Raw genomic sequence first — 13,530 nt, 5'->3', positions numbered from 1 at the left:
AACGCGGAGGTATAACGTGTCGCTTGAAACCGGTCAGGAAATTGCCACGACGAAGGTAACGAGCCCTCCGCGCGGACCCTTTAGCACCGAACAATGCTGCGCGGCGATTGGAAAGTCATCGATCATGTATCCTAATTCGCGCGGTGTGCCGCGCGTGATATTGTAAAATTTCCGACGATGATCGATCGTCCTCGAACTCCCGGGAGAACCGACGCAGATCGTCGGAGGTTGATCACCGCAAACGCGCGGTGCCGCGCAACTTCGCGCCGCCGTCGAGGTATATACACACATCACGATAACGAGAAAAAAAGAGCGAGATAAATATTCCGCAAATAGAATATATAGTTTTTCGATAAAGCGCAGAGAGTGGATTTTGCGGTAATCGCGATGAAGCGCCGTCGCCGGTTTCCATCCAGCGCGCGATTTACATTGATACGAGCGATTAATACATAAAAACCGTAATGCTTCTTCTATCGAGACTTTTTATACTCCACGCTAATATAAATATGATAAATAAATAAATAAATATATTTATGATATAATGTAATAATAATAATAAAATAAAATAATTAATGACGTTAATTTAATTAATTATAATTAATTGTGATTAAAATTAATTATAACATAGGAATAGAATAATAATACATATCGCGTGGACAAATTTTCTTTGAACGTTCGTTTCGGCCTGAAACTCGAAATGCCACTTGTGAATCTCTCATACGTTTTACACGACTGTTCGCCAAGGTCTTATTGTAACACGTTGAAAAAAAAATCGGGGTAGTTCTCCGCTTAATGAACCGCTCGTGTCCGGTTTGCGCATTGCAGTTTCGGTCTGTCAAGCCGGGACTGACAGCTGTCGCCTTTTAAAACCGCGGCCGAAAAAATTGTTTAATATACGAGCGTACGTATACATCGCGCCGCGCGCACTTGTCCCGCAATTGAACCGCCTTGGACCGCGGCGAATCGCCATGACGACTGGGGTGGCGACTTTCAAATGGGGATGTAATTTTAAGGGTGCGCGCATTTAAATTCAACCGAGCGCCGCTCGTGAGTACAGAGTTACTTTCCCCAAACGCGCTTTTTTTTTTTTCAACGGAAATCGCGCGCGTTTTTCTTATTACGACGGGAACTCGGGGGAATCGTAGCAAATGGACCGTGAATCCGCTTTGGAAAAAAAAATTTCGCGTACGGTGCACTGTTGAATATTAGAAAATGAAATTTAAACCAATACTTTGAGTTGAATAAGATGTTATTTTCAACTACCGTGTGTGTCAAAATTTATTATTTTAACACAAAGCAAAATTATTTCAACTCCATTGGTTTAGTTAAATTAATATTGGTTTAGTGAAATTAACGACATATTAAGTAGGAGTAGGCGACCTATATGATTAAAAATAACTCAAAATGAGTAGGCATAATTAGACACTACGAATTTAACAGTGTACCTCTGGTAAGACATATTAAAGTGACTTCGCGTCAAGTACTCCGGTACATATTCCACGATAGCAAATCTAACTTACGTAAAATGTGAGCTTTCGTCAAAAGCTTTAATTTATTTGAATTTGATTGCTGTAAACGCTAGGCACGAGAAATTAGGGGGATATATCTCGATTTAGAAATCGCAAAATCAATAGCGCGATAATCGAAACCGATTAATTTAATGTTAAGTGTGAATGTGACTTGCCGGTGGCAGATCAATCCTTCAAAGGGCGCAAGGGACACAGATGGTGCTGGACGTCGTGATTCGACGAAATCGGGAGAATCCTGCCGCCCTATGTGCCCTTAATTGGGAAACAAAGATATCTCGTTCGTGTTGTACAATCTTATTATCCGCGTGTCGATTCGACTAAATGAAATTAATCGAGGTCTAACTGTAAAAATTTATTGGTAAATCAATCGAAGGAAAAATCCTTTTTGTAGATGTCTATTTGTATCCTTTGCACGCACGAGCAAGAAATTAAGTTTCTTCGGCTTATAACTTTAAATTCGTAGTAAGTAAGTACTTAACGCGCAATGGAAACGGGGACAAAAAGAAATAAATCGAAACTATAATAATAAAACAGAATAAACGATTTATATAAAAATTTTATTTATTTATATAAATAATACACATTTCTTAATCTATAATAAATAGTATATTGAATAACGAGCTGCAACTGACAAAAAAACGTGATTGAAGCGTCCGTTATTAGCGCGTGCAGGATTAACGCGATAAGTTCGTGAAATAAGGGACATACGCGCGACGTGTAATTCTCACTATAATCATCCCTGCCCAAATTTTCCTTATTTCACGACCTTGTTGCGGCGTGCGGCGGCGCAACATCCAGTCATCGCGGCAGATTTACGAGGGCAAACATCGGGAGGAGCGAGCGGGCCGCGAATAATGCAAACGCCTCATAATCGATACCCCGGGCACGACCGTCATCGCCGTAACGTGATCGGTGATAAATTCATATTTCCGATCGGTCCGCGTCACGATCGCGGGCGGCGATCAACACAAATCGTAAAGCGTTACGACGACGGTCCTCCGCCTCGCTTCTGGTCGGGGCCGCGTGCGCGGGACAATGTCTGCCAATTATCGGACGATTGTCGGTGGCCGCCAACTGTCGGTGGTGGCCGGTCAAGTTGCCGGTCGATCGGGGGAGTGACTGACCACTGCTTCGGTCGAGCACGTCGTTAACTTTTGTCCGCCAGAAAACTGGTCCATCCGGTGCGCTTCGTTTCCGCGAGACGCGCAAATTGCGGGTCACAGTTGAGAGAGTCACGTAACGGGCTGCGTTAGAGCGGTCGTCACATCAATGTGACGCCTCACAATTGTAGAAAGTATTATAAACTTAAAACTTTATTATACACATTTTATTATAAATAGTAAATATTCTTCTATCTGTAGTTCGAGGTGTATTTATAATAGTATTTGATACAACTTTGTTTGGGATCATCATCAAAAGTCATCCGGAGACTGGTTGGATTTCTGGGAATTTCCAGGAAAATATTAGATATGATTGTTAAAAGCGATGGAGTTTGCAGAGATAACAATTAGCATAACTAGAATGTTTCTATATAGTATGAAAAATAATAATTTATTTTAAAACGTTTCAAACTTTGTTAAACATTTTTACATCGAAAGACAAACTTTCTATTTTTTTTATCATTGCATCTTGCAAAGAAGATGTTTAAAAAATTACGTGAAGTAAGAAAAGTGTATATAGTAAACCCAATTACAAGCCTTCGTAAAAATCAGTAGAACAAAATATTACGGATTTTTCTGCGTCATTCTCCCTCGATAAATAATTGCAAGGGGAAAAAATGGAAACGAGAGAAAAGGAGAGAGAAAGAGAACTTCGGGCGATGTTGCGGAAATTCTAATATTGTTGCAATCGCGGTCGACCACGGCCGGGCAAATATATATATCGCGGTGGTCCATCTCTCGTATCAATCGTGCCTCGTGTTTTTCTAAGAATACATCCGCCCGCTCGCCGACTGGTGACGAGAGCCACGAATACGTAATTTTATGCGTGTTTGCTTTACGCATGGGGACCACCGCTCCGCGTGTGCGCGTTTTGTATATGACGTTGGGACGGAGGTGTCCTTACTCCCTCCCGCGTGCGGCGCGTTGTTTGTCCAGAAGATGGACTGACCAGCGGCTAAATCCACTCGACATCAGCGCGCGTATATATGCATGATTGAAACGAAATTATGAATAAATATTTGCCGATAGAAAGCACCGGGCTTTCCGCCCGCTCGGAGGCGATCGTCTCCGAAATTGCGAAACGCGGAATATTTTTTAAAAATTCGATAGCGTGTATAAATCTGGTGTCTTTTAAATTGTCTCAATAATAAATAGAATTCTTTTCGTCGGCGGAAAGGTTCCTAAATATACCTGCCTCCCGTTTCCCAGGCGCGCGTTCCGGTAACGTCAGGTGTAACTTCGCGTTCTTGGCTGTAACGGAGTTAACGCGTGCGGCGCAAATAAGCGATTCTACGCAATGGAAAAAAGAAACGTACGAATATCGAGGTCTGCATAGACAGGCACGTTCCTCCTGTTCCCTCGAAAAGAGTAACGCGGACACGCGCGTGTGCGCTTCTTGTGCCGCGCATGGGTGTACGCAAACACCTCGATTTGCGCCACGTGTCTTCACGTGCAGAAGTCGCGTGCGGACCGGAAGTACGAGGACGGATACTTTGGCCCTACTCACGGCCCGTAATACGGAACGATGTAAGTCATTGATATCGTAACCTGCGCGGCGCTTAATGGGTACCGGATGACTCACACAGGCAGCGTCCCCGTTCTCTTTCTCGAGTCGAACCTTTTTCTTTTTTTCTTTTTTTTTAGATAGGGACGAATGCTTTAAATCTTCAGGTATCGATTTTCCGCGCTCTATCGAGCTCAACCAAATTGCCTGCAATGCAGAGAACGCGCCGCCATCACGAATAAGTCTCATTTATAAAGTGAAAGATAAATCGCGCGAGATTTCGCGGAAGTGATATTAGATGGACTCTATTTAAATCGACCCTTTCCTTTCGTTCGAGAGCCAAAATATAAATCGTAGCGGCAAACTGCACAAACGTATAGGTACATAAATCGCTGAGTCGAGTCGAAAGATATTTAATAAGCTAAAATTTCGAAGCGCGTCGATCTTTAAATAAGATAATCCAAAGAGGATCTTCGGCGAGGATCCAGCTCCCGACAGAGAGTCGACATTTGGATTTACATCATCCCTTTATAAAATTCCAGCCAGGGGAGCGCGCGATCACGCGATACCTATGGGAACCGGGTGTCCTCTCGCGCTCCTTCTGTCCAGAAGGGAGGAGGCATTAAAAGGCACGGCGGGTCCGCGCGCAGGAAGATATTACATAATACGGAATAAGGACTATCCGTAGGGTGGGCTCTCGTGAGCTCGGGGCGACGAAGAATGGCCGATCGGTGGTGCGCAAAAAAAAGAAAAAAAAACGGGCACGCGATCCACTTTGTGCATTCCTCCCTTCCTCTCGTTCTCTTTCTCTCTCCTTCTCTCTCTCTTTCTTTTTACCTCGTCTCGCGCCCTTGATCGCGTGATGACGTGTGCTGGACGTGTGTGCACGCGACGCGGTGTGCAGCACGTCTCGCGATACCCGCTGCGATCATCGTCGCGCCGTTTTCATCGCTCGCCCGGCATGCAATCGACCCGGGAAATAAGGGAACGATCTGCAAGACGTAGCCGTAGCGCGATGTTAATCTGCATTAATCTCTGTTTACGATATGCGGTTTCTCGGGAAACTGATTCGCGTGTGTAATCCGACGAGAGATCGATATTTTTCGGAACTTCTTTGCGTCGTGCATAATTGCAAGAGCGAAAATGTTGTTGCATGCAACGCACACATTGTAACAATTTTTAAATACTCTCCGTTTTAAAATATATATTACATTTATAATACTCTGTTTTAATTTTAAAATGTTGGGATAAAAGCTTTGCGAATCTCCACGATATCGAGAAGCATTTTCGATCGCATTTATTAAGTTTCCTTTTAGATACATAAAAGTAAACGAGTTTATATTAAAGAAAAATTTATATTAAGAGATGAAAGATAAAAACGTGAGAAACGTGAGAGCTCTCGCTATATTTTTTAGATTAATTTTAATTAAGGAACGCTAAGAATAAAATTACGTAACGGATTTTACTTCTTTTTACGGGTTTCTCGAAACATGTTCACGCGCGTTTCGAATCAACTTTTCCCAGAATGGTTTTTCAATTTACTTTCCGCATTTCATGTCGCGTAATCGCGCCCGGTCGATCTCCGCTGAAAAGTTAACGATACGATTAGTCAGCTCCGTTCCCAGGCGCCGATAATCATGCGAGCGCGTGCCGCGTACGATTCCTGTGTGAACTTTATCGTGATCGCACCCCCCTGCTCCTCCCTCTATCTCCCTTTCTCTCTTCCTCTCTTGCAAACGTTCCCCCTTCCGTACTCCTGACACGCGTGAACGTCTCCGCGACGTATGTACGAGCGTGCGAACGCAGAAGGGGGGGTTGCCCCCTACGCGAGGGTGGCACCGGAGTGATTTTATGGTGACGCGCGCCTACCTTTTCGAGAGATTGAGGCATCGGCTGATTGTCTTTTACCGAATCTTTCAATTTTATTACTCGTTCTTTCTCCCTCGAAAGAATAAAAAGCCTCTCTCCCTATTTATACAGAGGTATTATAGGGATTCGAGAACGATGAAGTACTTCGATGTGAATGAAATTGTACATATCAAGAGACACGGTGATTGAAACCTCGATAAACCGTACTTGAAAATTTACAGTTTGACAAACTTGTTTAACATTAATCTGACACTTAATAATAACGCAGCAATGTTATATATAAATTTTCTTCAATAATAAAAATTGTCAAAAAATTGAAAATATTGCATTGTATTTTTGAAGATGTAAATGACAACCGCGTTCCTTTAGAAGATTATAGTATCGGGAAACGATAATCTGAAAACGATAATGTCGGGAATAAAATCGGGAAACGATGGGAATTCACGCCAGCCGGGGAAAAGGACGTTTCCGGTCTCTTTCTTCTCGCACATCCGCCGACGGCGGACGGGCGAGAAGATCGCTTCCTCTTCGGTCTCCTTGACCGAGTGCAGCGCAAGGATCTGGCCAGCAGTCGCACAATCAAGGACCCACACGCTCGCACACACGCACGCACGCACGCACGCACGCTCGCACACGAGTCGCCGCGGACGTTCCCACGAAAGTCGCCCCTCCCGATTTACGTTCCCCCATCGACGGCAACCCTCTCGCTCTCTCCCGTGCGCCGTGCGCGGGGTGCTTTTCACCTCGGACGGACGGACGGCGCGCGGGGCTCCTCCGGTGCCCCACTCCCCATCCCGAGGGTGCACACCTCCGATCATCCCCACCAGAATTGCCGATACACCACGCGGTCGTGTGTCGTCCCTGCGTCCTCCCGCACACGACATACGTCGGCCGCCACGCGACCAGTGCACACGCACATCCTGCAGCAGCAGCAGCAGTGGCAGCGGCAGCGGCAGCAGCAACGGCAGCAGCAGCTCGGCTGAGAGTGCCTGTCCAGGCCAGTCGCGCGTCTTCCTCCACGAGCACGCACGCGACCGCGAACGACGTCGCGGGTAGCCGCGGCACGTGGGCGCCGATAAACTCCCGCCGTCGACAAGAGACAAGTGCGCCGAAGGACCGAGTGCTCCTTTCGCCGTCCGGTAACCGCATCCCGCCGCGCGCAGCCCTGACCTTCCTCAAGATTCCGCCACGCGAGTTTCACAAAATGTTTCAACGAGGTGGAAGTCGCGCGACCTTTAGTCGTCCGTGAAAGAGTTATCTTCAAGTTCGGACCATCTTCCGGATCCGATTTGTTTCCGGAATTCGGGAATCCCGCCGCGCGAGTTTCGTCATTTTTTTTTATTTTTAATTCATGGAACTACCGCCGCGCGTTCAACAATAGAAGATCATCGAGGATTTTGTGGGTTCTACTGATTAATCATAACAACTTGGTGAAGATGGAATGATTTTTATTCGCTGAAGAGATTCTACAGATTTTTCTATAAAAGTGATCGAACTTTAGACAGATTACTTCTCCGGAGAAAATTGTACGCTCGTAAAAAGGACAAAAAGCTACATCATGCTTATCTAATGATAACGGTGTCGTCCGCGAGTTCCAGTTATCAGTGTCGCTTGATTGCGACTTTCTTCGCCGGCTGACGGCCGATCGACCGCTAACGATCGTTCTCCATCGATCGCAATGCGGCTACAATGACATCTCATCCGGGCATCGCTATGGCACCGACACATCGCGTTAGGCGGTAGCGATTGAGTGACCAATCGATTAAGCATCTCTTCGAATCCTCGTACAGGAGTTGTTTCATCGATCGCTTCGATCCTCTCGTTCGACGACTCTCCTCTCTCTCTCACTCTCTCTTTCTTTCTCCAACGCAACATGTGGCGGGTGGTGGTCGCGCGCTCCGACGACAACAGCACCCTGCTGTCCTCCGAGATCACTTCCGGCGCGGTCGCGCCCGGTCACCTTTCGACGCTGTCGGCGCCGCCGTCGGGTCATCATTGGGGTTACCCGCCGCCGCCGCATCATCCGCCGTATCAGCCGCCTCCGCCGCAGCACCCGGACATGCGTCACCATCACGACATGCGTCCACCCGCCACCCACGGTGAGCTTCGGCACGCCATCGCGGCCACCGGCGACCTCAGGGGTCAGGAGCTGCGACACGAGATGCAGCGACCGGATCTGCGACACCCGGCGGAGATGCAGAGGCATCAGGAGCTGTCCAGGCACGACATCGCCAGGCATCAGGACGTTCGGCACCAAGAAGTACCGGGCATGAGGCCGGAGATGCCGGAGCTGCGCTCCAATCACGAGTTCTTGGAACTGAAGATCGATACGGAATTAAGAAGTCAGGACAATAGCCAGCAACAGCAACAACAGCAGCAGCAACAACAGCAGCAACAGCAACAGCAGTCGCAGCAAAGTCAGGGACATCAGCAGAGAAGTCTGAAGAGGACCATGAGCGACTCGGACTGCGACGATGTGTTTTCAGAGGAGAGCGGCAAAGAGCCGTACGTATATATATATCTGTTTTTTTATCTCTCCAATCCCTGCATTATTTTACACAAACTTAATTCGTATTATGATATAATTTTCTAAAGTTTAGTCCAGTCGAATAGACACTTCTGATTTCTTCCGAAAATGAAATTGAACATATCGAAAATATTGTTAATTAAATATAATTAAAATATGCTTCAACGTACTTGTTGAAACAATCACTCTTCGACGATTGTCGGCCGCTTGCCGACGCGACATATTGCGCCTCTTTGTTCCGCGGTAAAATCGCAATCAGGGCGGCATTGTTTCAGCACGGCCGCAATTAATGAGCGAGTTGTTGCGCGTTCCGCGAGGTGGATCAACAATGTATAATTAAAACAAGTTCCTCTCGCGCGCTCGCAGTCGCAGAATCTTTGAACAAAGAAAGACCCACGGAACGTCTTGACGCGCGCTGTTGTGTTTCTCAACCCTTCTTCAAAATTCTCATTGCAGATGCAACTCGCCCGGTGGAGACTCATGCCAGCACGCGTCGCGGAAACGCAGGAGGGGGATGATCGAGAAGAAGCGGCGCGACAGGATCAACGCGTCCCTCGGCGAGCTCAGGAGATTGGTCCCGGCGGCGGCGAGGGATCCTCACAGCGGAAAGCTGGAGAAGGCCGAGATTCTGCAGCTCACCGTCGAGCATCTGCGTACGCTTCGCAATAAGGGTAAGATCGTGTTGTCTTTTTCAACCCTCTCTCGCTTCCGTGCCGCTCGAGTTATTCGTTTAAATTAAATCTTTACATTCGCGTTTAATGTTACTCCCGGTATATATCGCCAGATGCTATTTTAGAACAAGAAAGATTCTGTTAGGGACAATTTAATTTGATATATTTAAGCGATGGGGAAAAAATCTAGTTTTGATTTAATTAATCTGTGCTAACGTGATGACGCTGAACGCGCGAAAATCGTTCGAGGTTTATCGCTTCCCGCAGGAAGTTACGTAACGGAAGTGCACGTCGTGAGACGTAACGGCGTCGAGTAATAAGATCCCTGAATCCGGAAGAAACGCCCTTTCCGTGTAGCGGAACTCGAAGATGATCCTCCGGGATCAATGAGACACCCCTTTTCTCCGCTCGAGATTCCTCAGGCCCTTCATTTAATGATCCCACGACGTGTACGAAGGCTGCTCACTCGCGTCAATTTGATTCCTTACGCCATTATTACACGTCTTTCTGTTAGCCGGCGCTATCGGCCCTTTATTTTCCACCGGAAGACACCTGTTGGCCGTAAGAGCGGGCAGCGCTAACTGTAACTGCGTAACCGAATGCCCATCTGTCGTCTCTACGTTTCCTTATTAAGCAGATTCGTGAGAGCGATTACGAGCGTAGATTCGTAAACGAGATTTCTAAGATTAGTATATTCGCAACGTCTAATTTTAATAACTGTCCTCTCACGATTATATACCTATGTACCTATCTCATTTTATCATCAGTAATTTTTTTTTGTTACAAATATAAAAAATTAGGTAATTTAATTAAAAGCAGGCACAAATTAATTGAAAAACATTCTCTGAAGAATTTTTATCGCAAACTTTAAGTACACTGCTTCAGTAACATTAATGAACAATATTATTATCCATATTTATTTTTAATAATATTAATTATTATTTTTAATTGCAAAAATCTCTCTTTCTTTCATCATTGTATGATTAGTTCACGAGTATAAGTATTTTCGAAAAAGCTACGGTGTCGTGGAGAAAATCGCAAAGCAAAGTGGCATATGGTTTCCCGCGAAGGCCGAGAAAGAGAGAGGCCGTCCGTAAACCGGGATCCACGGGAGCAGGTGCTGGACCGGGCGCGTAGATCCTGTGGGAAGCACAGGAAGTCAACGACTCTCTGGAAGTGGTGTTCCCACGATTGGTGGCGGCGGGCCCGGGGATGAGGTGTGTTCCGCGCGCGGCACCCCTCGCGAGGGAGGCGCTCGGCGGATCAGGCCTGGGGCAGATGTCGAACCCTGTGGGAAACCAGCTAGCTACGCATAAGCGTGCACGGACACGCACCGCACCACCACACGTGCGCGCATTTGAGCGCGTGTGTGTGTGCTGTGCGCGCGCGCGCTCGCTCGCGGCGACCTCCTTATTTGTAAATGCGTGCGAGGGGCGCGACCCATCCCCAAAAGTGAGCGATATTAAATTTAATATCGCCAAATAAAGCGATCGCGGCATTTGGACCGGCGAGAACGATATAGTGCCTTCGCGAGGTTTACACGACATTAGAAAATTAAGCTTCGGTAGCGACTGTCTCGTGGCTTTACGGTACCTTGGCCAATTACAGATTAATATTTTATGAAATAATATCCTTCTTACAGTTCTTTACAGTAACATGAAAAGTTTTCTCAAGTTTAACTTGTTTAACGAGTTTGACACTCTTCGGTGTTTCGCACACATATTACTCTTATTTCTTTTTTAATGCAAGCTCCGGACATGTCCCGTTTGTATATGGACGTTTCCGAAATTTTGAGGCCACTTATCGTGGCCTCAACGATGATCGATCGCGCGATGATTTGACGTACGAGAGCTGTAGTATACGCAATAGCTTTTCTTTCGGAAGTGATGTTTGCATAGGGCGGTCTGAGAACTTGCATAATAACGTGGGACACTCCACTTCGTTGACGGTGTGTGCGCGCGCGTGTGTGTATCTCGCATGAGGCTCGTGAGGCCGGCCTATGGGGGTCTAAACGATTCCCACGCTACCTGTCCCATTCCACATTATACACAATGAGCCGCCTGCTACTAAAGCCAAGGCGCCCATCTCGCCTCGGTGCACGTACGCCGGGCCATTGTTGCGCCGCGAAAACCAAAAGTGCACAAAAGGCTCTCTCTCCGTCCGCAGATGCGCTTCCACGTTGTCAATCTGCGAGCTGCCCATGAATTCGGGAAAAGCGCCGGGGAAACCGCGATATCATCTCTTGACACCTGCTTCCCCCGCGTCCGAGAACAACTTCCTCCAGAAACGAAGATCAAAACTCTCGCGTCTTAAGTAATTGTATCGCAGGAAAGTAGAGAAGTTCAAGGTTCAAGTTTTCAACGCATTTATATTTATGTGCGTCATAAAAAATATCGCACTTCTTTTACGTTATATCTACGCTTCTCCGAGGCGTTCGGATAAAGCCGCGTTAAAATCTAATTTAACTTTAAGTTAAATCAACTTTAGAGTTGCCTCTAACTTATAGTTAGATCAAGATTGTTTCTCAGAGCTCAGAGCTTCGCTTATAAATTCATCTCTCTGCTCTGTGAGAAGATTTGCTTCACCGCGCGTTCTAAAATCCTCGAATACGTGTATAGGAAATAATGAACTGATACCAGTATTTTATTATTATATTATCTTTATTGATTTATCGCGCATGACACTCGAGATCGTTATCATAATCGCGATGCAAATCACAATTGCAGGACCAGAGGGCTACGACAGCACGAAGCTGGCAATGGATTACCACGCGGTAGGCTGGGGCGAGTGCGCCGCCGAGGTGGGCCGCTACCTGGTGACCATGGAGGGCCTGGACGAGAGGGATCCCCTTCGGCTGCGCCTGCTGTCGCACCTACAGAGCTTCCATCGCGAACATCCCCCGTCGGCCGTGGCCTCGGCGGTGCCCCCGGCTTCCACGACGTTGACGTCCACCTCGACAGCCAGCAGCTACGAGCCGCCACCGAGCACGGTCTCCACCGGGATGCCGCCTGGTCCAGGTGCCATGCCGCCGCTTCTGGGCGGCGGCACCCTCGGCTGGGGCCAGTACCCGGGTCAGTATCCCCAGCAGCAACACGGGAAGCCTTACCGACCCTGGGGCGCGGAACTGGCGTACTGACCGTGAACTCTTGACGCGCAATCGATGAAGGTTCGGCGCGAGAGTGGTAAAATCCGACCAGTGTAACATTTCAACGATTTCACAATTTTTCCTTTTCTTTTATATATTGCAGTTTTATATATTAAATATGGTAACATAAGTAGACTGGATACATCGAACACTTCCGCAAATGTCTGTATTTTCCGCGAACGTGGAGAAGGATGTAAATTACCACTCTTTCGCCGATCAGTTTATATGTGAAACTTAATTAATTATGGCGATAGCGTGTATTCGCGCTCATGTTGATAGTTGTTTCTTTTTCGAGGATTTGTTAATAGTAAAGTATACGATTTGTAATATTTACAATTAGCGGATATCGTTACAGCAAGCAACGTGAGCGGCGAATTTTGCCGTTTTCGTGTACATACAATAATATGCATTTTGTACAACATTTTGACACTTCGAACGTATCTCAGGAACTTCCACAACGATCAAATCGATGTATTTTCAATGAGTGAGATAATGATAGTCATGCGAGTACCTAACTAAAAAAAAAAATATTTATTGATAGAAAAAAAATTGTATATATAAATTGTACATACGTTCTGTAAATAATGAGAATTTTCGTAATTTTATCGGATATCTCGTGACCGGCTACTCCGGTTTTTTACGCGTTTCGCCGTTTGTCATTCCACTCGCGCTCGTCACGGCGCGATAAACGATTGCGCGAGCCGTGTAAAGTCCAGCGCCAATAAAAAGGAAGGAAAAGAAAGAGGAACGGTCGTCATACGCATTCGCAACGTGCCATTACGCATTTCAGTATATACGTGTGGGAGAAATCCAAATATTTTTGCAATACGATTTTGTAATAAAGCGATAACACGAGGAATATAAATATAGAACTTTGTCACATGTGGTTTCCCCTTTTGCACTTTCCTCCAAGATGATAGTTCAATCAATAATACGTTTCCGAGAATCGCGGCGCTAATCGAAATATATATGCCAATCGTAGGAAACTCAAATGCGACTTGGGCATTTTTATTACATAATATTGGGGTAGTTCCCGGAGAAACACAAAACATCCCGCAAATATACCCTCATCGATCATTCGTAAAATCTGGACACTCGAGACTGCCCAAATATTTTCGATGCTTA

General features: G+C 46.3%; 1 protein-coding gene across 1 annotated transcript; it reads left to right on the top strand.

Annotated features, from left to right (window-relative positions):
- Positions 1–7,099: 7,099 nt before the first annotated feature.
- Positions 7,100–13,281, top strand: LOC112459116 (hairy/enhancer-of-split related with YRPW motif protein-like). Its single transcript, XM_025023083.1, has 3 exons — positions 7,100–8,567; positions 9,046–9,260; positions 11,987–13,281. The coding sequence occupies exons 1-3, from the start codon at positions 7,936–7,938 to the stop codon at positions 12,394–12,396; spliced, it is 1,257 nt and encodes a 418-aa protein (XP_024878851.1). The 5' UTR covers positions 7,100–7,935; the 3' UTR covers positions 12,397–13,281.
- Positions 13,282–13,530: the final 249 nt, after the last annotated feature.

The sequence above is a fragment of the Temnothorax curvispinosus genome, unplaced genomic scaffold (genome assembly GCF_003070985.1).
Source record: "Temnothorax curvispinosus isolate PA1 unplaced genomic scaffold, ASM307098v1 QBEX01009517.1, whole genome shotgun sequence".
NCBI lineage: Eukaryota > Metazoa > Arthropoda > Insecta > Hymenoptera > Formicidae > Temnothorax > Temnothorax curvispinosus.
This window is presented reverse-complemented; position numbering and strand designations above follow the sequence as displayed.